General features: G+C 37.9%; 1 protein-coding gene across 2 annotated transcripts in view; it reads right to left on the bottom strand.

The window, feature by feature from the left end:
• SBF2 (SET binding factor 2) overlaps positions 1-22,523 on the bottom strand; it is a 488,940-nt gene that overhangs the window by 54,741 nt on the left and 411,676 nt on the right. For both annotated transcript variants that reach the window (XM_040258399.1, XM_040258400.1), the window contains exons 19-26: positions 19,674-19,936; positions 18,304-18,476; positions 17,402-17,475; positions 15,741-15,936; positions 10,770-10,897; positions 9,042-9,217; positions 5,921-6,066; positions 3,521-3,719 (exon numbers count right to left, since the gene is read on the bottom strand). In XM_040258399.1, the coding sequence (XP_040114333.1) occupies positions 3,521-3,719; positions 5,921-6,066; positions 9,042-9,217; positions 10,770-10,897; positions 15,741-15,936; positions 17,402-17,475; positions 18,304-18,476; positions 19,674-19,936 (1,355 nt within the window). The remainder of the gene's footprint in view (positions 1-3,520; positions 3,720-5,920; positions 6,067-9,041; positions 9,218-10,769; positions 10,898-15,740; positions 15,937-17,401; positions 17,476-18,303; positions 18,477-19,673; positions 19,937-22,523) is intronic.

The raw sequence follows: 22,523 nt of genomic DNA, 5'->3' as shown, positions 1-22,523 counted from the left end.
TTGGAAGATGGAGGGAACTAAAAGTGCCTACCAAACTGAGAAGGCATCTTGGGATTAAAGCATGAGGGAGGCAGCTCCATAAGTAAATTTATATATTTATATAAATATAATAATAAAATGGATCAGTTCATTAGAGGGTAACTTACTCACAGGGTGGGATCTATCAGTGGATAATGATTAGGAAACATTTGCTACTATACTCTGAGCCCAGGACAATTTTATAGTCAACCTAGGGTATGGTGGTAGGTGCTTGGAAACAGGATGTGCATTCCCAAGTTAAGAATAATAGATCACTAGTCTCAAGGGCCCTGGGAATACTTCAGGGAAGCTTTTCATCATTGTTTGGGAACTAACAGAGCATACAGACTACCTGGTCCTAATAAGCATTAAACAATATCTATTGACTACAAAGCTCTTGATGACAGAGAAGTGATTCACTGCATAGTACAGTGTTGGGCAGGGTCAGTGAAAAGACAGGAGAAACTGTTAGGGCCCAATATGGCATCAGTTATGCCAAGAGTCACATAAGCATCTTAGGATAGCCTCACAAAAGAGGATATCCTCCACTTTTGGTTATTGCCTTTTTATTCCCTTAATGATGTTTTCTGATATATAAAACTTCTTAACTTATCAATCTTTTACTTTATGGATAGCATTTTTCCTGTCTTAAGAAATATCTTCTGGAAGCTTTATTTAAAATTTTAACCTTTTTCATGTAGATCATGTAGCTCTACAGATCAGTGGGAATTGATTTTTGCCTGTGTAGTGTAAGGTAGAGGTCAAAATTAAGTTTTTCTTTGTATGGATATCCAGTACCATATACTGAAAAATATCTTTTTTCTACTATTTTAAAATGCTATCTTTATCTTAAGCCAAGTGTTCTCATATGTTGAGATTTTTCTATATTCCCTATTTTGTTCCAGTGATCTATTTGTTTATTCCTGTGAACATTCCATACTGCCTTAATTACTGTTACTTTATATAAAGTCTTGATATCCTGTAATATTATTCTATAAGACGATCCTGTTACTTCTGGCCTTTTGCATTTTAATATAACTCTTAGAATCATCTTTTCAATTTCTATGAACATTTTGCTGGGATTGTATTGACTCTATAGGTCAATGTGTGGAGAAATCACAGTTTTAGAGTGCTGAATATTCTAGTCCAAGAACATTAAATATTTATTTATTTGTGATCCTTAACACTGTTTTGAACCATGTAGAGATTTTATACATCTTGTATTAGATTTAGTCCCAAGTGTTTCATGTTTTTTAGTGCTACTTTAAATAGTACTAATAGTATCAAAATAACATCATTTAAATTTTCATTTTTAATATTTGTTTTTGGTGTATATATATGACTAATTTTTTATAATAACCTTGCAAATTTGCTTATTAATATAACAAGTTTATCAGTTGAGTCCCTCAGATTTTCTATCTGTATAATCAGATCATCTGTGAAAAGCAGTTTTCTTTCTTTCCTTTCAATCTTTCTTTTATTATTTATTTTTCTAATTTTTTTGTACTTCCTAAGACCTCTAGCACAACACTGACTAGAAGTGGTGACAGCAGGCATTTTTGTCCTGATTTCAGAGTACAAGTTGTCAATACCATTAAGTAATTTTTGCAGCAGGATATATTTTTTAGACACTTAGGAAATTAAGAAGCTCTCTCTGTATTTCCAATCTGCTTAAAGTTTTTTGTAAAAACTCATATATTATACTTTATAAAATGCTTTTCTGTATACAATGAACTTACAATAGTCTGTAATTCTTTTAATGTGGTGAACTATGCTGATTAATTTTCAATTGTTAAGCAAGTTTAGCATTCTTGTAATAAACTACACTTGGTCATAATGAATTCTGAATGAAATGAACCTTTTGTCGTTATGAGTCACCTTTTTTTATTGCTAGTAGAATTTTACTTTAAAATATATTTTAATATTTATATATTGACAATAGCTCTATTTTTAAAAGGTGGTTTTGCATGCTGTATTCTTTCTGTTCACGTTCAACCTTTGGGAAATTTTGTATATTAGATATAGCCCTTAAAAGCAGCAAAAAGCTTAACAAATTCTGATTATCTTTTTCTTTTAATTGGAACATTTATCAGTAACATAATTACTGATATATCTGAATTTAAATTAACCATCTTACTATTTGCTTTCTACTTGTCCCATCTGCTGCATGACTCCTTTTCTCTCTTTCTTGCCTTCTTTTGGATTATTGACTATTCCATTTCCTTCTAACAGCTTACAGGTTTATGCTATTTAATATCACCATAAGTTCCTGATAATAATCATTAGAATAAATGGTCTATTAAGATTTTATTTTGTTTCTGACAGAGTGAAATGATAAATAACATCTGTTTTCTCACTGTCAGATAAAATTTTGATAACAAGCTTCTCAAATAGCAGGACATCACACCTTATGCCTTTGCTTACACTTAAAATTTAGTTAGAAGGACAGAGTATCAGGAAAATTACTGCATACTCAACAAAGTCACAGCCTTTCGGTACTTAATGTGAAATTTTTATTTATCTCAAATGTCAATCTAGATTCCTAATTCGTTTCTCAAGTTTCACATTTGTATTTGTATACTTAAACTGTCATTTAAAATGAGATATCTACAGTTCTTCAGGAACAGCAGGGCTGAAACTAATAGTAACATTAAGACAACTCTCTAAAATATGTGCAAGACTTCCAAGTTACAAAGTACTTTCACAGTGTTATTGTATTTAATCAAACCAGAAATTTATACATGCAAAGAAAAGAACTTACCTGAAAATGATCAAACTTGTGGAGGGTAAAAATGTAGTTTTAAAAGATATAAAGCAGGAAATAGGGCTTAACAGATATATATATAAAATAGCAGTAGACACAATAGAAAAAAGAACATGTGTTCATTTACATTCTTTAAGTAATATCTCTTGAAAAAATTCTAATTAGACAACATAAGGAAACCTAACCTACACTTGGATTAGCAAATTATGGCCTGTGGGCCCAAACCGGCCTTGCCCATTTCTTTACGTACAGGCTATGGCTGCTTCAGGGGCAGAGTTGAATAGCTGCAATAAGAGAACATGTGCTGTGTAAAGTTGAAAATATGTACTATCTGGCCCTTTAAGGAAAAAGTTTGCAGTCCCTTGACCTACAGTATATTTTCATCTCTCCTCTGCCTGGGCAAATTCTATTCCTACTTCAAGCTATCTCAGGCATGCTAGAAGAGGGGCAAATGGGAAGAGAAAGACAAATATGGGAAATTCATAAAGTGGACAAAAACTATTACCGTCCACTTTCTAATCTAACATAGGCACTGTTCAGTGATACAGCTATACTTCTGAGAATGTCAGTGAGACGCTTGCACATGCTGCACAAAAAATGTCCCTTAAATACACATACTCCTGGACACCCTGTTCCTATTTTCCAGCATCTCTTTCTCTTGGCTATGGATGCAAATAGCCCATTCAAGACTCATATGGAAGAAAGGAAGGTCTCTTTTGGAGAGACTAACAGACTTACCTCCGGCAGAGTGAATACATCCTGTTGGAGGCAGTGATTCGAAAGTACTCTGGTTTAGAGCGAGAAGTGCTGCCACTTATGGTTCCCAAACCTAAACGCTGATAGTCTCTGAAACAAGCTTTTTCTACTAGCTGTTCCATTGTAGATTTCTCCGAGGCCTTCAGAGTGGTACTCGTGGGGAGTTCACTATCATCTGAAACTTGATGGCAGAAACAGGTTTTGAAGAAATGAGATAGCTCAAAGTAGAGGATTAAAAACTTCCTTCTAAAGAGGATCTTTAACCAAGAGAGGTTTATATTAGGGCTAGAGGTGCTATGTATGCCAAAAATTGAATCACGGAACTTCTATGAGGCATCATTATGCTCAAACATAAACTGTAATAGTCAGGAAATAAAATATTAGGAGCCCAACTAACTCAAAACGTCAGGGATAGTAACTTAAAATTTCTAAAAACAATATAATTTTGAATATATTACCCATATTTTTCTTTGTTAGTCAGGCTTGATTTTTAATGTCCACCTGGAGTGATTTCTGTTTAGGACTCTGTAAACACTCATACTTTGTGAGAGACTAACCTATTGGTAAAACTCACCTCTAATATAATCATTACACAAACTCATCAGGTTTCAGTTAACTTTAAAGAGCATAAACTTTCATTAGAAATTTTTAATTAAGCAGAAGTTCACTACTGGGAAAGGATCTTTCTTAGATATGAAGAAGCTATATTTGGTGGAAGTTATATTTTATCAGAGGATGTGGTGTACATGGGAAACTCCCTCAATTTTGCAATCACAGGTTACAGAAGCCTTTAAAATTTTAGATGTTGGAAGAGTTTACCCAATAACCAAGTATTTTAGGGAGGATTAAAAACAACAACATTCCTAATTGGTACTGCATGTTCTAACTTAAAAAAAAAAAAAGTCCATGTTAAAAACTGTCCTAATTTACTTTCCAACTTATTTTTACAATGAGAGAATTAAAATTAACATTTCAAAGTTTTTGGAAATGTATTCAAAGTTCTAATGTCAAAGGGAAAGATATAGCTCTCTTCAATTAAAAGAAAAAAAACGACCCCAGCTTATTTCTATAAATATAAGCCTTTGTGCTTTAGTTTGTGAACTTCACAATGCAAATACATCATTAAGTATCAGTTTTATTTGTTTTGGCCTCTTATCTTCAGAAGAGCAAACAGTATTACATAATTTGGTCTTTTGGTGGAATAATTATCATAGAAGAAGTTTTTGTTCTGTGAAATCATAAAAGCTTTATATTAGAAGAGTCAACAGTGATGGGTAGCAGTAATTTTTGTATGGCTTTCCATGTGACTGTGAGAAGCCTGGGTTCCAATAAATGATCTTTTCACTGCCCCCAGAGGCAAGCCTGTAGATACACATACCGAAATGGAGACCTTTGGCCAAAGATCTCTCTAAAGATATTTCTTTCTTTAAAATGTTCTTCTGTTGTTATTAGTGGCAGTAAAAGTAGTAGCTGTATAATCACTGGAGATCCAGTCTAAGAGTCTGAGAAGAAAAAGAATGCAATGGCATCCTCTCTCTTAGATCAGATTCTCTCTAGTGTTAATGCCATAAGCATACCTGACATTGGGTTAAGGAATAGAAAAATTCTGCACCTGGTTTCCTGATTATCTCAGGTTCCCAGGTTCTGCTCTTTTAAATATTTAGCAGGCATTTTTTTCTTATCATCTAAGAATGCCTTCATCTTTGATTCCCCATATAGATTAGGAGTACCCACAATGTTCTCATCAAAACCCCAAATATTCAACTTTGAATAATTTATGTCCTTATTTTCTTATTCTTATTCCATAACAATAAAGTACAGGGGACTACTTTATACCTAAATTTCCAATGCAATGGTATTTCTTTCTTTCTCCCTTTAATGAGACCCACATAACAGTGGCCAATTAACTCTATGGATTTAGTGGAGGAGGAGTATGTGTGTGCTATGTTGCTTCAGTCGTGTCTGACTCTTTGCGACCCCATGGACTGTAGCCTGCCAGGCCCCTCTGTCCATGGGGATTCTCCAGGCAAGAACAGGAGTGGGTTGCCAGGCCCTCCTCCAGGGGATTTTCCCCGCTCGGGGAGTGAACCCGCATCTCTTACATCTCCTGCATTGGCAGGAAGGTTCTTTACCATTAGCGCTATCTGGGAAGACCAGGGGAGGAATACAACTTAACAGAATCTTATCTGAACAATGGAATACTGGGAAAACAACAAAAATTTTTTTTCCAGTTCTGAGAAGCTGGTAAGTACCTCCCATCTTATGAGGTCTAGGTTCTTAAGAGTCAGGTTTAAGTGCAACTATGTCTTTATCTCTTGTTCTTACTCATATCAGAAGAAAGAAAAAAGTTCATTCATGAAGGAAAACTGAGTTCTCACATACCAGATATGTCATCTTCTTCGTTCCATCCAGGACGGTTCACTCTCTCTTCCACAATTGTCCCTGTCCTCCTCTTCAATAAATACTGCCGCCCAATTGTCATTTTGCCTGCCCTTTTAGCACCTTTCACAATTGTTTTCGAGAAAGTGCTACGAGTTATAAAACCAAAGAGAATGTTAATTTAACATGAAAATGCCACTTACATTTTTTGATACCCATGTTGCTCAACTTGTTTTTTTCTCTACTGCCACACCCACTAGTATTGTCCAGACCTTCATTAAGCCTCTCCTTCTTCAGGTCACTTTTTATATGGCAGAAGGCTAATTTACTATAAAACATTGTTATCATCAGGACACTGTGTTAGGCAAAAAGTACAAGAACCTAGAGTGGGACACAGACTATTTATCATCCCTAATCTAAACTCCTCAGTTTGGCTTTTTGTCAAGCATGCCCCTAACCCACTCTGTTTATCCATGCCACTGCCTCCACCAGTTCCCAGAGACCATGCTTGCAGAAGTCCTCCTGCATGGAGAGCCAGCCTACCTCCTACTCTACTGATTCAGAATCTCTAAACTAACTCATAGGCTTTTTTAAAGATCATCACAAAAGTAGCTGGCAGCACCTTCACTTATTTCTTAAATGCTTTAAATGTGTAAGTGTAGTGTCCTGCCTTCTGACACTAGAAACCTTCTGAGATATGGAAAAGAGTAATTAACATAATTCCCTTTTCTGAGAGGAGAAAAGATAAGAAATCAGAAATCTGAGTATCCTTTTGAGAATCAGCTTTAATTACAGAGAAACTAGGATTTAAGATATCTGGATCTAAAAGTACTTTATTTAAATAGTTTACTTTTTATTGCTGATAGAAATTCTGGGTGTAGATATTTATAATCCAAAGAATTAAACAAAGGTCCCATTTCCTGAATAATCATATTGAGGTGAAGGTTTCAAGTAAGAAAGTTTTTGATTTATTTGTCCACATACAACAACAGAACTTTTCCTATGTTTTCTTGTTGTTCAATGAAAAGTGATAAGGATTCTTTTGCAGTCAAATAGTTTTATCAGACCTCATCTTTAGTGATCTGAAATGTAAATTTGAGGGTTATGGACCTCAAATTAAAATGCTGTTTTACGTAATTGTTAGAATTCACAGAATATAGATATTTCCTAAATTAAGCCTATTGTGAATCACTTTAGATGTAACTTAAACTCAAGGGGATTTTTGAATGTTTTCCCAGCTAGAGCTGTATCTTTTGTTTTATATATGCAAGATAATACTAAGAGATTTTAATGTTTAAAATTGATATGTCTCTGTTGTAGCTTGATAGAATAAGCTTGATTTTACAGATATATAACCACCCTCACCCCAACAGTTTCTAAACATAAAACACCATACAAAGCATTGTTTCTTTCATAGAGAACTAAAATATGAAAATCATAGGCTCCTCTATGACCCCACAGTGCTAAGATGCAATGCCTGGCTCACCATTTAAATGTTTAAAATGTTGTTCACGCTTCTTCAGCATCTCACACCTGCATATGCATGGTCTCCTTTGCTTACCAGGCAACAATGGAGCGAGCGGCTAGCCATGCAGTGTAGAAATGACATACTGCCTGCAGCCTCAAATGGCCTGTAATCTCCACCCGGCCCCACTTTCAGGCAAAAGGAAGGCCTTTTCTCCAAAGTGCGCAGAGTAACCCTAATATGTAATTTGTACTAGCAGATGCCCAAATTCCAGGTGATTAATGGTGAATGGACTGCAATATTAACCCGTATGTTTTACCACTAACTGAAGAACATTTTAAAGCAATTGTTATTTTGTAATCATTCAAACGTAAATGTTTCAACGTAAATTCTTAAACATTTTCATTAGAAAATAAGGGTTCCTACTAAAGAAATGTGACAAAAGTAAATACAATGACTGATCCTAGATTGGATCCTCTACCAGACAGAAAAAACACAGCTGCAAAGGATCATAAGCAAAATTCAAATATGAAATCTGGGCCAGGTGAAAGTTTTGTATCAATTAAATTTCCTGGTTGGATTACTGTCTGTGGTTATATAAAATAATGTCTTTGTTCTTAGAAATATATATTGACATATTAAAGAATAAAGGAGCATTATGTATGTAACTCAAATGTTTAAAAAAATATATATGAGAGATAAAATGATAAAGAGAATGGAATAAAGCATAAGCAATTGGTGAATCTAGGTAAAGGGTATACAGGACTCCTTTGTACTATGTTGTAACCTTTATATAAATTTGACATTAAATAAAAAGTCCATCAGCAGATGAATGGATAAGAAAGCTATGGTACATATACACAATGGAATATTACTCAGCCATTAAAGAGAATACATTTGAATCAGTTCTAATGAGGTGGATTAAACTGGAGCCTATTATACAGAGTGAAGTAAGTCAGAAAGAAAAACACCAATACAGTATACTAACACATATATATGGAATTCAGAAAGATAGTAGTGATAACCCTACATGCAAGACAGCAAAAGAGACACAGATGTATAGAACAGTCTTTTGGACTCTGGGGGAGAAGGCAAGGGTGGGATGATTTGAGAGAACAGCATTGAAACACATATATTATCATATGTGAAACAGATCGCCAGTCCAGGTTTGAGGCATGAGACAGGGTGCTCAGGGCTGGTGCACTGGGATGACCCAGTGTAGGAAGGTGGGAGAGGGGTTCAGGATGGGGAACATGTGTACACCCATGGTTGATTCATGTCAATGTATAGCAAAACCACTAAAATATTGTAAAGTAATTAGCCTCCAAAAAAAAAAAAAGCTACAGAAAGGAAAAAAAAGTGGTCTCACCTCTCAATCAGAATAAAACTGTCTACTTGACCTGGATATTGATGTAAACTGAAGGGATTGCTCAAAGGTAGAAAGTGAGCAACAGAGGAAAAAGAGAAAATAGAACTTCACATTCTAAAAATACATCATAAGCAATGAACATGACTGTTCCATATGTCATTGCTGCTTTCCATAACTCCTGAGCTTCATTCAGTGAGTGTGACAGAATGGCAAACATACTGACTTAGGAGATAGGTCACGTTCCCTGGCGCACTTTGGGAGAACTGAAATGAAGAAACCTGTCTCCTCACCGAAAGGAAGTGCTCTTTTCCTTCTGCTTGGGTAAGATGATTTGTGGGGTAGTTTGTCCAGCAGCAAAAGCAAAGGTGGTAAACATGGACTGAGGATAACGAAACTTCATCAGCTGTTTCCTAAAGATCTCTACTACTTCCGGACTCACTTCTTCATCAAATGCTACTTTAATCAACTAGAGACAAAAGAAATTAAACGTATCAGAAACATTAAGCATTTCCAGAGAGCTTCCCCCTCAACGACTGAAATAACAAAAAAATAACAATGCTAAATGACAAGAGGTTAGAGGTTGAAGGGACTTTGGATATCATGCAATACAATTTAAAATTTTTAAAAATAAAAAAGGGCTCAATAAATTGAGGGCTCAGAAAGGTTTACTTGTTAAAGATGGTTGGTTGATAAGGAAAATAATGTATCTCGAAGTTGGGTTTCTTTAAGACTATCTTTTCTCAATTTCTTTTCCTTTTTGGCTGCACTGTGCGGCTTGTAGGATATTAGTTCCTTGACCAGGGTTGAACCTGGGCCCTCAGCAATGAAAGCATGGAGTCCTAACCACTGGACTGCCAGGGAATTCAGGACTGTCTTTTTTATGATGCGATACGGAAATTAACTTATAGTGGTTGGAGTATGAATTGTGTCCATCTTGTTTATCAACCACTGGTGGTCCTAGATAGGGGATTTTGCCTAAGGAAGTGTCTTCCTATCCAGAGATACTTATAAATCTAGGAAGAAAAAATTAAGTTTGACTAGAATCCTAATTGGTAGACCCATGTGTTTGATAGAGCCTTTAGACAGCATCTCTTGGCATCTGTTTCTGGAGGAAATGCCTGTGGCTCTTCTATGGAAGAGGCAGAGCTCTGAGACCACAGCATTCTAGTTTAGAGTCCTTTGGCAGTTGGAATAATGAAGAAATCCCTAAGAGATCAGTACTCTCATGAGGCCAGAGCAGGTCTGGATCTACAGATCAGAAGGCTTACATTTCACACAACCAGAATATGGAAGTACTAGGGAGAGCTTCTTGACTGGAAGGAACAAGGCAAGAATTGGAACCCCTGGAAATCTGAGAAGTCAGAAACAAGGCACAAGAGTGGGAAGAGCAAAATGTGCTCTCGAGAAATTTTTTTTTTTTTTTTAAAGCAAAAGTAAGAAAAGATCACTCTTCTGAGTGTCTGGTTAGTATCAATAATTCCCACAAGTTCTGAAATGTTCAGCGCTCCCTGGAAAAATCTTTGCTTCATCAAGGTTTACTTATAATCAACAGTACTTTAGCCCTAGCTGTAATTCTCTGTAATTCTCAGAGATCTGCCTCTTGCATAGATTAGCCACAAGCATTTCCTCCAAAAACAGATGCCAAGAGATGCTATCTAAAGGCTCTATCAAACACAAATTGAAGTATTACATGGCAGAGAATAAGAGTCAACAGTGTGAGTCTGAATTTCTGAGATCACTCAATATCGACAGATAATCCATTGTTACTCTGAGCTGACTCAAGGGCTCAGGAAACAGAGGATTAAATAAATCCAATGCTGTTCACGAGCTGACTCAGTCAAAGATTACCTTCACAGAACCTCTGATCCGCCTTCTCCTCTAACTCCTGACCATATATGATCAAAAGAAAGTGGCTATCATTTGTAGATGACATCATTTGTAGAAATGACAAATGTCTACAAATGACAACATTTGTAGAAAAATCTTAATAGCACAATGGCGGCTCCCTTTCTGAATACCTGAAAAGACGCCGATGTGATCTGCAGTCCTTCTTGCATGCTCTGTTGTAGTTGATTCTGCATTGTGATCTTCTTCTCCTTGGTGATGGAGGCAATGGGGAAACTTCGTACAACTGTTTGCTCACCAACTATAGGAAAACGGCACAGACTAAGCAACAGCACTTTACAGCTCATTTCTAGAGTCTCTGCTGCTCATTTTACCAGCTTCTGCTGGAGAAATGTGTCTGGAGAGGACAATGTCCAGGAAAGAAGCGATACAAAGTGCCATGATTCTAGAATTGCATTCATTAATCGTGTTGCATGGCAATTCATCCCTGACATACATTTCTTTCCTGGAGTGCAGGAATGGTCCCAAACTGCCAACCTTCATTCTAGTTCCCCAACCTATTGTGTGTCACACAAGATCATCTGGTTTAAGGCATCTTACAGGAAGGGTAGGTATTAAACAGAAGAAAAGAAGTATCTTCAAATGTTGAAAAGACATTTATTATATTTAATATAAGAACAAAGCAAAAGAGAAAAGACTGTTGATAAGACAGTTAAAATCTGTTTCTGAATAAAGGCACTATACTATGTGTATATGCCTTCAGAAGATATACTGGGGTTAGGCCCAAGATTCTTAAACTGAACTGAAAGTCACTCAGTCATGTCCGACTCTTTGTGAACCCATGAACTATACAACAGAATGGGAAAGATTAGAGATCTCTTCAACAAAATTAGAGAGACCAATGGAACATTTCATGCAAAGATGGGCTCAATAAAGGACGTAAATGGTATGGACCTAACAGAAGCAGAAGATATTAAGAAGAGGTGGCAAGAATACACAGAAGAACTGTACAAAAGAGATCTTCACGATCCAGATAATCACAATGGTGCGATCACTCACCTAGAGCAAGACATCCTGGAATGTGAAGTCAAGTGGGCCTTAGAAAGCATCACTACGAACAAAGCTAGTGGAGGTGATAGAATTCCAGTTGAGCTGTTTCAAATCCTAAAAGATGATGCTGTAAAAGTGCTACACTCAAGACGCCAGCACATTTGGAAAACTCAGCAGTGGCCACAGGACTGAAAAGGTCAGTTTTCATTCCAATCCCAAAGAAAAGCAATGCCAAAGAATGCTCAAACTACTGCACAATTGCACTCATCTCACATGCTAGTAAAGTAATGCTCAAAATCTTCCAAGCCAGGGTTCAGCAATACATGAACCGTGAACTTTCAGATGTTCAAGTTGGTTTTAGAAAAGGTAGAGGAACAAGAGATCAAATTGCCAACATCCGCTGCATCATGGAAAAAGCAAGAGTTCCAGAAAAACATCTATTTCTGCTTTATTGACTATGCCAAAGACTTTGACTGTGTGGATCACGACAAACTGGAAAATTCTTCAAAAGATGGGAATACCAGACCACCTGAACTGCCTCTTGAGAAATCTGTATGCAGGTCAGGAAGCAGCAGTTAGAACTGGACATGGAACAACAGACTGGTTCCAAATAGGAAAAGGAGTACATCAAGGCTGTATATTGTCACCCTGCTTATTTAACTTATATGCAGGGTACATCATGAGAAACGCTGGGCTGGAAGAAGCACAAGCTGGAATCAAGATTGCTGGGAGAACTATCAATAACCTCAGATATGCAGATGACACCACCCTTATGGCAGAAAGTGAAGAAGAACTAAAGGGCCTCTTGATGAAAGTGAAAGAGGAGAGCGAAAAAGTTGGTTTAAAGCTCAACATTCAGAAAACATTCAGATCATGGCATCTGGCCCCATCACTTCATGGGAAATAGATGGGGAAACAGTGGAAACAGCGGCTGACTTTATTTTTGGGGGCTCCAAAATCACTGCAGATGGTGATTGCAGCCATGATATTAAAAGACGCTTACTCCTTGGAACGAAGATTATGACCAACCTAGAGAGCATATTCAAAAGCAGAGACGTTCCTTTGTCAACAAAGGTCCGTCTTGTCAAGGCTACGGCTTTTCCAGCAGTCAGGTATGGATGTGAGAGTTGAACTGTGAAGAAAGCTGAGAGCTGAAGAATTGATGCTTTTGAACTGTGGCATTGGAGAAAACTCTTGAGAGTCCCTTGGACTGCAAGGAGATCCAACCAGTCCATCCTAAAGGAGATCAGTCCTGGGTGTTCACTGGAAGGATTGATGTTGAAGCTGAAACTCTAATACCCTGGCTACCTGATATGAAGAGCTGACTCATTAAAAAAGACCCTGATGCTGGGAAAGATTGAGGGCTGGAGGAGAAGTGGATGACAGAGGATGAGATGGTTGGATGGTATCACCGACTCAATGGACATGAGTTTGGGTGGACTCCAGGAGTTGGTGACAGACAGGAGGCCTGGCGTGCTACAGTTCATGGAGTTGCAAAGAGTTGCAAAGACTGAGAGACTGAACTGAACTATACATAATCCATGGAATTCTCCAGGCCAATATACTGGAGTGGGTAGCTGTTCCTTTCTCCAGGGGATCTTCCCAACCCAGGGATCGAACCTAGGTTTCCTGCATTGTAGGCATATTCTTTACCAACCAAACCACCAGGGAAGCCCCAAGATTCTTGAGAGTTTAAATATTAAAGGAAGAAATGAAAAATATAAATATTTATCAGCTACCTGAGGACATGAAGATGAGCATCTAGAAAAGAAGTGGCACACATGAGGTCTCCCCTGGAAAGCTAACAGTTCCTCATGGGAGAGGACAGCCACATGTAGAATACAACAACATGCAATTAGCTCCCAGGTTTGAGGGAACTTTAAAGACTACAGAAGTGAGAAGACTTCTGCACGCTAGACGGCTAGAGAATTAATTCCTGGAAGAAGTGACAGGGCAGGTGAACTTTGAGGAGAATGGAGGTTTGGATCTGCAGAAGGGAAAAGGGTGGGCATTTCAGGTAGCAGTACAAGTAACAGAACAGGACAGTGATGAGCAAGGACCCTCAGCTAGCAAGCCAGAGAGGGTGAGACGTGAACTAGGTATATCTGACTTAAGAAAGAAAGAAAAGAAAGTGAAGTCACTCAGTCGTGCCTGACTCTTTGCGACCCCATGGATAATAGCCTGCACCAAGCCCCTCCGTCCGTGGGATTTTCAAAGCATGAGTACTGGAGTGGATTGCCATTTTCTTCTCCAATATCTGACTTAAGAGCCCCTTTATTAACTAATATACTTCCTCATTCCTTGAACCTCTAAATTCCTAACCTGGAAAAATTCTGATTATTCTTTTATGTTAAACTCATATCCAGAGATTAAATAAAATCAAGATGTACGTAAGATTTAAGTTCTAAAATGTATTCAACAACCTATGTTTATATCACTCATGTAAAATGATCAGATTCCTATGTGTCATTAAAGGAGAAATTTTAAAATTTAAATTAACTTAAAAGAGAAATAAAAGAGGCAAATAAAAGGGTTTTCTCTGATGAAAATAATTTTCCTAAACTGTGAAATTAACCCCAAAATTATCAGGAAAAAACAAGAGACCAATACAAACTTTCACACTAAATATGGCTTTGATTTTTTTAAAAGACGTAATTTAGAGCAGTTTAAATGACCAACTATCTCATATATTTATAAGCCCAAAATGTTATGTGTATGGCCATTGAGCTCACAAAGGTTTCAGTACAAAAAATGGTAAGTACCAGATATCTAGTTTTAAAAATATACTTGCTTACAAATACAAATGTAATTTATTTACAGTAATATGACAGAAGAGGGTTGAGAAATTCTGCTCTGTTTTTCACTTTTCTTCAAAATGAACACAACTATTCCTGTTGATTCATTGTTTCTTGAATTTTATAAGCTTTTTGCTTTTCATGTGATAAGCAATCTTTCTGACCAAGATAATAAACCACATTGATTCTAGGTAAGCATGGGATTATACAACTGTGAGAGTTTGAAGATAATACAGTTCATACATCTGAATCCCACAGTCTGACAAAGTGCACAGCATATAGTACATACTCATCAAATGACAACTGAATAATTTCAGATGAGGGAGGAATTCTATGACCATGTTTCCCCATGTTTCTCAATCCTCAGTATGTATCAAAACTATACAGATGTCTGGGTCTCCCCCATCCTAGCATCCTATTACAGATTCCAAATTAGTTGTTTGAGAGTTAGACCCAGAATTTTTTTTTTTAAGCTTCCCAGATAATTCAAATACACAATCAAGGCTGAGGGCCACTGGATTATCACCAAACGTGTCCGATGCCCTCCTTTTATAAAAGGGGAAATTGAAACTTGGATCAGGGGACTTACTTAAGATATCCAGATTGGTCAACAGTGCCTGAAACCTGGGCTTTTTGATCTAGAGTCCAATAATTTCACCCAAAACCTTATATGCTTACCAACTAGAATAGTTACCCAGAGACTACAGTGATTTAAAAAAGGTAATTCAGATTTGATAGCATATGCTATTCTTTCTAATGCAGAAGACTGCAGACAGTTGTAGAAAACAGAAGTTGATAGAGTTTAGTGAGCAGAAGAGCTTTCTGCTAAGAGAGGAAAGGATTAGTTGAAACAGAATGAGAGAAGTGGGTGGGGTTAGTTAAGTTAGTGCTGCACAGCCCTGTAATACTTAGCACACCCTCCCTCTCACAAAGGGGATCCTGAATCTGGAAAACCTCAGCCTTAACAGTTTACTGCAGCATTCAGAAGGTGGGGAAAATCAGCAGGGGATGCCACTAACAGCTAGATACTCTGAATACCCTGAAATCACAAAATGCTACTTCATGAAATTATTATAGTTTCTGTGGATGAACCATAGTTTGCTGTTTAGAAGATATCCTTGGTTCTTTAAACAAGAATCCAAATTATCATTAGGTTTAACAGACAGTATTCTGAAAAAAAAATACGTGTGTGGTAAAACGCTTACTTCGATTTTGAACTGACCTGCAAATCACTGCACACAGATGGAAGCAAAGCCTCACATAGATATCCCTGTTCTGATGACATAATATGAGCCTTACCTAGTTGATCATGGGGAGTCCCTCTGAACAGAATTCTGTATGTGGTAAGGAACAAGGCTCCTTCTGCTGGCAGAAGCTGAGGGCCTCCAAGAAGGCCTCCAGTGGCTTCTTCTCTTCCATCAGGATCCAGTAGGACTCTAAGGCCTTCACAAACAATTTCTTCTCCTGGCAGTAGAGCAGGTCTAAGAATCTTGGGCTAACAATAGACAAAGTTATTTTAGACACAACTCTAGAGAGATTTCCAACCCTTAGACTAAGGTTACCTTGTCAGTTACAGATCTAAAAATGTGAACCAGACTTCCCACGTAGCCAAAATGAGTAAACAGATTTGAGAAGAGTCAGAAATGAGGTTTCTGCATCCAAATGTAAAAACACTCTCTGCAACGTTACTTATTCACAGTAGAATTGCTGGAAATTACTAAACTATTTGAGATACCTCTTCAATGGAACATTTTGCAACCGTCAAAAAGAATGGCACGGATCTAGATACATAAACTCAGAAAGATGCCAGAATACATTGTTAAGTAGAAAGAGTTACCAACCAATATGTACATTATGATTTCCTTTTAGTATATGAACCAAACTGTTAAAGCTGGTACTGTCATAGATAAGGGTAGAGGTCAGGGTGAGGAGAATCATGGGAGACTTTCATTTTGCACAATGTGTGCTCCTTTAATGTTTCAATTTTATACAAAAGCACCGTTAGTTTGCAAACTGAAAAAAAAATTTTTTTTAATGGGCACGACTTTAAAGAGCCCTTCTTAGCCTTTAATAAAGATTAAGACAAAAAAAATGGCCAAGTTATGACCATTTACATATCTTGGGAAATAAGGAACCACATGATACACTCCCTTGAAGAGTTTAGTGCTAGAAAAAAAAAGTCCATCTCTCCTGAAGCTCTAATACACTTATTTTCTTTTACTGAGCAATAAAAACTATACAAATCCGGACAATTCTCTTTGTTGGCTCGAGGAAGCTCAGAGCTAAAATGTAAAGCCAAAGTATAATGATCACTGTGTCTCAGATTTCTGATAGAATCATCTTTCCTTTCTATCTGGCTTTTTATTTCTCCTTTGAATTTATTTTTAATAGTTCTGTTACATAGGTAAGAGGGTCCTAAACCCTAGTTCCACAGACTGGTGCCAAACTAACTGAAAAATAATCACCTGTGATGCTTATTAAAGTACAGATTCCCAGGCCAAGTCCCAGTGTACTCCAATTCAGGAGGCTGGGCTGAGATTCAGGCCTCTCAATTTTTAACAGACTTCCCAGATGTTTGTGATGTATGCTTGTAATGCATACAGATTCAGGAACCTGGTGATTTTATGGTAATTGCCTTAAGTCATTTTTTTGGGGAAGGAGGCAGAAAATAAAATCTTGGCTTGGGCTTGGAAGTTAAAATGTTCACAGTTTATGCCCTGCCTATAACAGTAGACTCCACAAGAGATTATTATTGCTCCTTTGTTGATCTCCTATTCTGCTTCACCATCCTTTTTATGAGGATCTACATGTAAACTCCTCTCAAAGTTTAATGTATCATTAAAACTGGAGCTGGTCTCTGTGGAATGTTAGAAGGTACTTTCTGTGGCAAAACAATCCACTGCTGCTGTTTTTGGGAGGTTTTCCCTACCCGCTCACAGCGTGCAGTCCGGAATGATTACCTTCTGTATAGGCGGAAGTCTTCTGCTCTCTCGGTGCACTGCTTCTAGGGCTTCAATGTGCATAGCTACAATTCCTGGGATGAGCCAGAGAATTCAAAGTAAAAGAGTACCAAACAAGCAGCATTAAAACAAATTTTGGATATTTTAGAACTGAAAACTAATCAGAGTTTGGTGGTTCTTCAAAAAGCTAAACACAGAATTATCCTATGACCCAGCAATTCCACTCCTAGGTATATACCCCAAAGACTGAAAATTAAACTCAGACACTTGTGTATGAATATTCATAGTAGTACTATTTACAAGAGCCAGAAAGTCATGACAATTCAAGTGTCCATCAACAGATGAATGGATAAAGAAAATATGCTATATCCATATAATAGAGTATTATTCAGTCATAAAAGGAATGAAGTCACAATACCTGCTACAACGTGGATAAACCTTGAAAACATTATGCTAAAGGAAATCAGTCAGACACAAAAAGACCAGTATTATATGATTTTACTTATATGCATTATCTATAATAGGCAAATTCATAGAGACAAAAGGAATTAAGAGGCAACCAAAGGCCAGAGTGGAGAATGGAAAGCTATTGCTAACGGGTACAGAGTGTCTGTATGGGGTGATGGAAAAGCTTTGGTAATAGACAATCGGTAATAGTTGTACAGCATTGTGAATATAATTTATGCCACTGAATTTTACATTTAAGAAAGTTTAAAATGGCAAATTTTATGACGTATATTTTATACAATTTAAAACTATTTAAAAAACAAATCGAGACAAAAATAAATAGCATGACTAAGCTACCTGGAAGCCAAGTGCTATGCTGGAAAATGACCCATAAGAATAATCCTTATTCAATTATTTCTAATATTCTGGTTCTCTGATGTCTGCAAAGGGATTACCTGGTATCATGCAATGCAGGCTCTTGATATGATCCTGAGTAACTGCACTCTCCGTACAAACTTTGTCAATAAATCGGGTAATGAAACGCACAACAGAATTGGCAATGTCATTATTCTCTGAATCTTCAAACCCACTTTCTGTATCATAGCTCTCAGCTACACTTCCTGCAATACTAAGAAAGTGAAGGGAAGAAATCATGCTCAGTACTCAAATTAAACAAACGACTAGTATATCACGGTGACTTTCCACAGCAGTTTAAACTTGCTCAAAAGGATGTGTGCTCAAGTAGAAACCTCACTTAACTCCACGGCTCCTCTATTAAGTGATAGAGGTGAAACGCGACATTTCACCTACACTTGGAAGCTACCATCAGGCATTGTCCTTTGGACCCAACTTAGGTGCCTTAGTCACTCACTATGTAAATCAGATTGTAGAAAATGTCATGAAAGAAAAAAAGGTATAAGAAAATGATGGATGTTCTACTTAAGACAGCAAGTTAGCAAGGTCTCTCTGGGTAGGTGACATCAGAGCAGAACACTAAATAAAGGGATTCTTGTGACTATTTCAGGGAGAGTATCCCAGATTTTGGGAATAACAAGTACAGAGGCCCTGAGGCAGTATCATGCTTTGAATGTTGAACAGGGAGACCACTTTGATAGAAGAGTGTAGGAAATAAAGTCTTGAGCAGCAGCCAGGGGCCAGATCCTGTTAGGCCTTATGGTCTATGGGTTTTATTTTCAGCGGTACAGGAAGTATTTGGGGTTGAACTAGTGTTAGTTGCTCAGTCGTGTCCAACTCTTTGTGATCCCATGAACGACAAACTCCTCTGTCCGTGGGATTTCCCACGCAAGGATACTGGAGTGGGAAGCCATTCCCTTCTCCAGGGGATCTTTGTGACCCAGGGATCAAACCTGGGTCTCCTGCACTGTAGGCAGTTTCTTTACCATCTGAGCCACTAGGGAAAGTATTAGAACAAGGAATGGTTGAGGACATGATTATAGGCAAGTGCACTGGGTCAGATGAGGAAAAGGAGGGCCAAGAAACAAATAATCACTTTAATCAGAGTCCATTAGTACTTTTCCACAGTGCTTTCTGTAAGTTGCTGTGGCAGAAAGTAACTGAAAGGGCTAAATCAGTAATGGGTGAGACATTTAAAAAGTCAGAGGTCATAAAAGAGAAGAGGGTATGGGAGGTAATTAAGAACAGTTGGATGTAGTCAGTCTTTTAATAGAGAAAAGCTGAGCAAGTCTGAAGGTGAGGAAAATGGTTAATTTTTGAAATATGTATAGCACTATTTACCCCAAATACTTCATATTCTGTGCTAAACCAAGAAGAATAGGATTGTCTGTGTGTGTCCACATTTCAGTACCTGTTTGTGACAATGCTGTTGCTCCCACTCTCCCAATCTCCTGGGGCTGACGCTCTTAGGAGCTTGTTTTTACTTGAATCCAGTGGAACCAGCAGATTGACCATGAGGTTTGCAAAGTGAATAGCTTGACTAAAGACAGTGCTTTCCTCACGCTGCACCAGCTCCTGCTGAGCTGACTTGCTCAGAGCAGGCCAAAGGCGTAGCTGCTCAGCTGCCAGGTCCATTGCTGTCTTCTCCTGATATTGGTCATCAGGAAGTTTATCCTAAAAACCAAACCAAACCAAAACAAAATCAAAATCTATCACTTCACACGAACTCAAAAAACATGGAAGATGTTTTAATAATTCATCTATTAAATACCTATGTCAGTAAAAGTGGAAATATCTTAAAAAAATATAACAAGAACACAAAACTTTGTATTCCTTTTTTTCTGAGCTCCAACAGGCCTTGAATGGAACCATGTGACAAATCCAAGGAGACAGCAGCAAAGCACTGAGGTACATACTTCTCACTGCTAACATTTCACTGCATTTATTGATACTTATCTCTGGCTCTATCGCCTTCAAGTCACCAGTTACAACAAACTATTGACCTGAAATACCTGTAAATGCTCTGGTCAAACGCGCCAGTAGCATTTTCTAATGCTCTGCTATGTTTCTTTTCTTCTGCTCTCTGGTTGAAAAAGACAGTGATCCAAGTCACAAAAAAGTAGAGCTAGATTTCCTTGTAAATGTGGGAATCAAACATTATCATTAAATGGGTATACAGGTGTCCATGGGATTTTTAAGAGGGGTTTCCTATAGGCTGAAGAGTTAAACAACAGCAGTAACCCACACCCGCATAGTACTTTACAGCTTATGAAGAGCTAGTATATCTATGCTGCTGCTACTGCTAAGTTGCTTCAGTCATGTCCGACTCTGTGCGACCCCACAGACGGCAGCCCACCAGGCTCCCCCGTCCCTGGGATTCTCCAGGCAAGAACACTGGAGTGGGTTGCCATTTCCTTCTCCAATGCGTCAAAATGAAAAGTGAAAGGGAAGTCACTCAGTCGTGTCTGACTCTTAGCGACCCCATGGACTGTGGCCCACCAGCCTCCTCCGTCCATGGGATTTTCCAGGCAAGAGTGCTAGAGTGGGGTGCCATTGCCTTCTCCGGTATATCTTCTAACCTGGGGCTCCGAGACACTTTTACAGAATAGAGGACACAGAAGCAATGACATGTATTTGCTTTATGAATGTTCTGGAGATATACCAATGTTGTGCTAAGTCACCAGTCACGTCAGACACTTTGCAACCCTGTGAACTGTAGCCCAGGAGGCTCCTCTGTCCATGAGATTTCCCAGGCAAGGATACTGGAGTGGGCTGCCATTTCCTTCTCCAGGAGATCTTCCTGACCCAGGGATTGAACCCGGGTCTCTTACATCCCCTGTACTAGCAGGCAGGTTCTTCATCACTAGCACCACCTGGGTCCCCTCATACCCATGTTAGCACTATATTTTCTTAAAAAATTATCAAAAGCACCTTACCAGGCCAATCATCTCTAGAACATGACCTCAAGCTAATACTCTTTGGATGTGGCCCAAGTTACCCCTTTACCCAAGTGCATCTGGTGTTTTGAAAGAAAAATCTGAGTTTTAAATTAAGAAAATAATTAAAACTAATTGTATAGTAATAATTTGGAATATCTGATAGGTGTCAGATAGTGCCATTTGTTATTAAAAGTTTCTGTTCTTATCATATTCATGAGTAGACCAATAATATGATTAAAATTACTTGAGGCATAGAAATGTATGAATATCAGGCAGTTTCAGTTAACTATCTAGGTTCATTTATCTCACACAGTAAAAGGAAAATTTAAAATGGAGGAAAGGATCAGCAGCGATGTATTAGCCCAGCATGTGGAAAAATTACTGAAAAAAAAAAAAACACTAAAAAACACCCAAAAAATTACTCCAAAAAATTACTCTTAAAGTGAATCAACACTAGTAATCAGCCCTTCATGCTGCTCTAAGTTCAGTTAATAAGGACAGTAATTTCTAACTTTTATGATTTAGTATGTGCCAGGAACTCAATGCCCTATACTTGTATTAGACATTAAAAGCTTACAATAATCATGTCTGCTCATTTTACTAATGAAGAAATAAGACAGAAAACTAAAGTGAATTGCCTAAGATCAGACAGCTAGTGTATGATATTTCAAAATTTCAATTAACTTTAATTTGGGCTTCCCAGGCAGCACTAGTGGTAAAGAACCCGGCTGCCAATGCAGGAGACATAAGAGACGCAGGTTTAACTCCTGGTTTGGGAAGATCCCCTGGAGGAGGGCATGGCAACCCACTCCAGTATTCTTGCCTGGAGAATCCCCTGGCAGAGGAGGCTGGTGGGCAATAGTCCACAGGGTCGCAAAGAGTCGGACGTGACTGAAGTGACATAGCATGCCACTTTAATTTGACATTTCTTCAAGAAGTTAATTGCACAGAGACATCTGCCTAGGTATTTTAGGTTGACTCATTTCAACTTCCTCTAAATGTTTCCAGGGAATTCTTATGAAAATATAATAAAACAATTATAGTGTTACAGAACTGTAGTAAGAAGTTATTATGGGAAAAAAAATATCAGGAATCAATAGAAGAAAGATGCTTACCAGGGGGCTTCCTAAAGTAAACCCCAAATACACTGGTAGGAAGTGGCTAGATAATACCTAACCGAACTTCCCTTGAAGCCAGGACCCTGCTGCTGCTGCTGCTAAGTCGCTTCAGTCGTGTCCGACTCTGTGTGACCCCATAGATGGCAGCCCACCAGGCTCTCCCGTCCCTGGGATTCTCCAGGCAAGAATACTGGAGTGGGTTGC

Source organism: Oryx dammah, unplaced genomic scaffold (assembly GCF_014754425.2).
Source record: "Oryx dammah isolate SB20612 unplaced genomic scaffold, SCBI_Odam_1.1 HiC_scaffold_17, whole genome shotgun sequence".
NCBI classification, from domain to species: domain Eukaryota; kingdom Metazoa; phylum Chordata; class Mammalia; order Artiodactyla; family Bovidae; genus Oryx; species Oryx dammah.
This window is presented reverse-complemented; position numbering and strand designations above follow the sequence as displayed.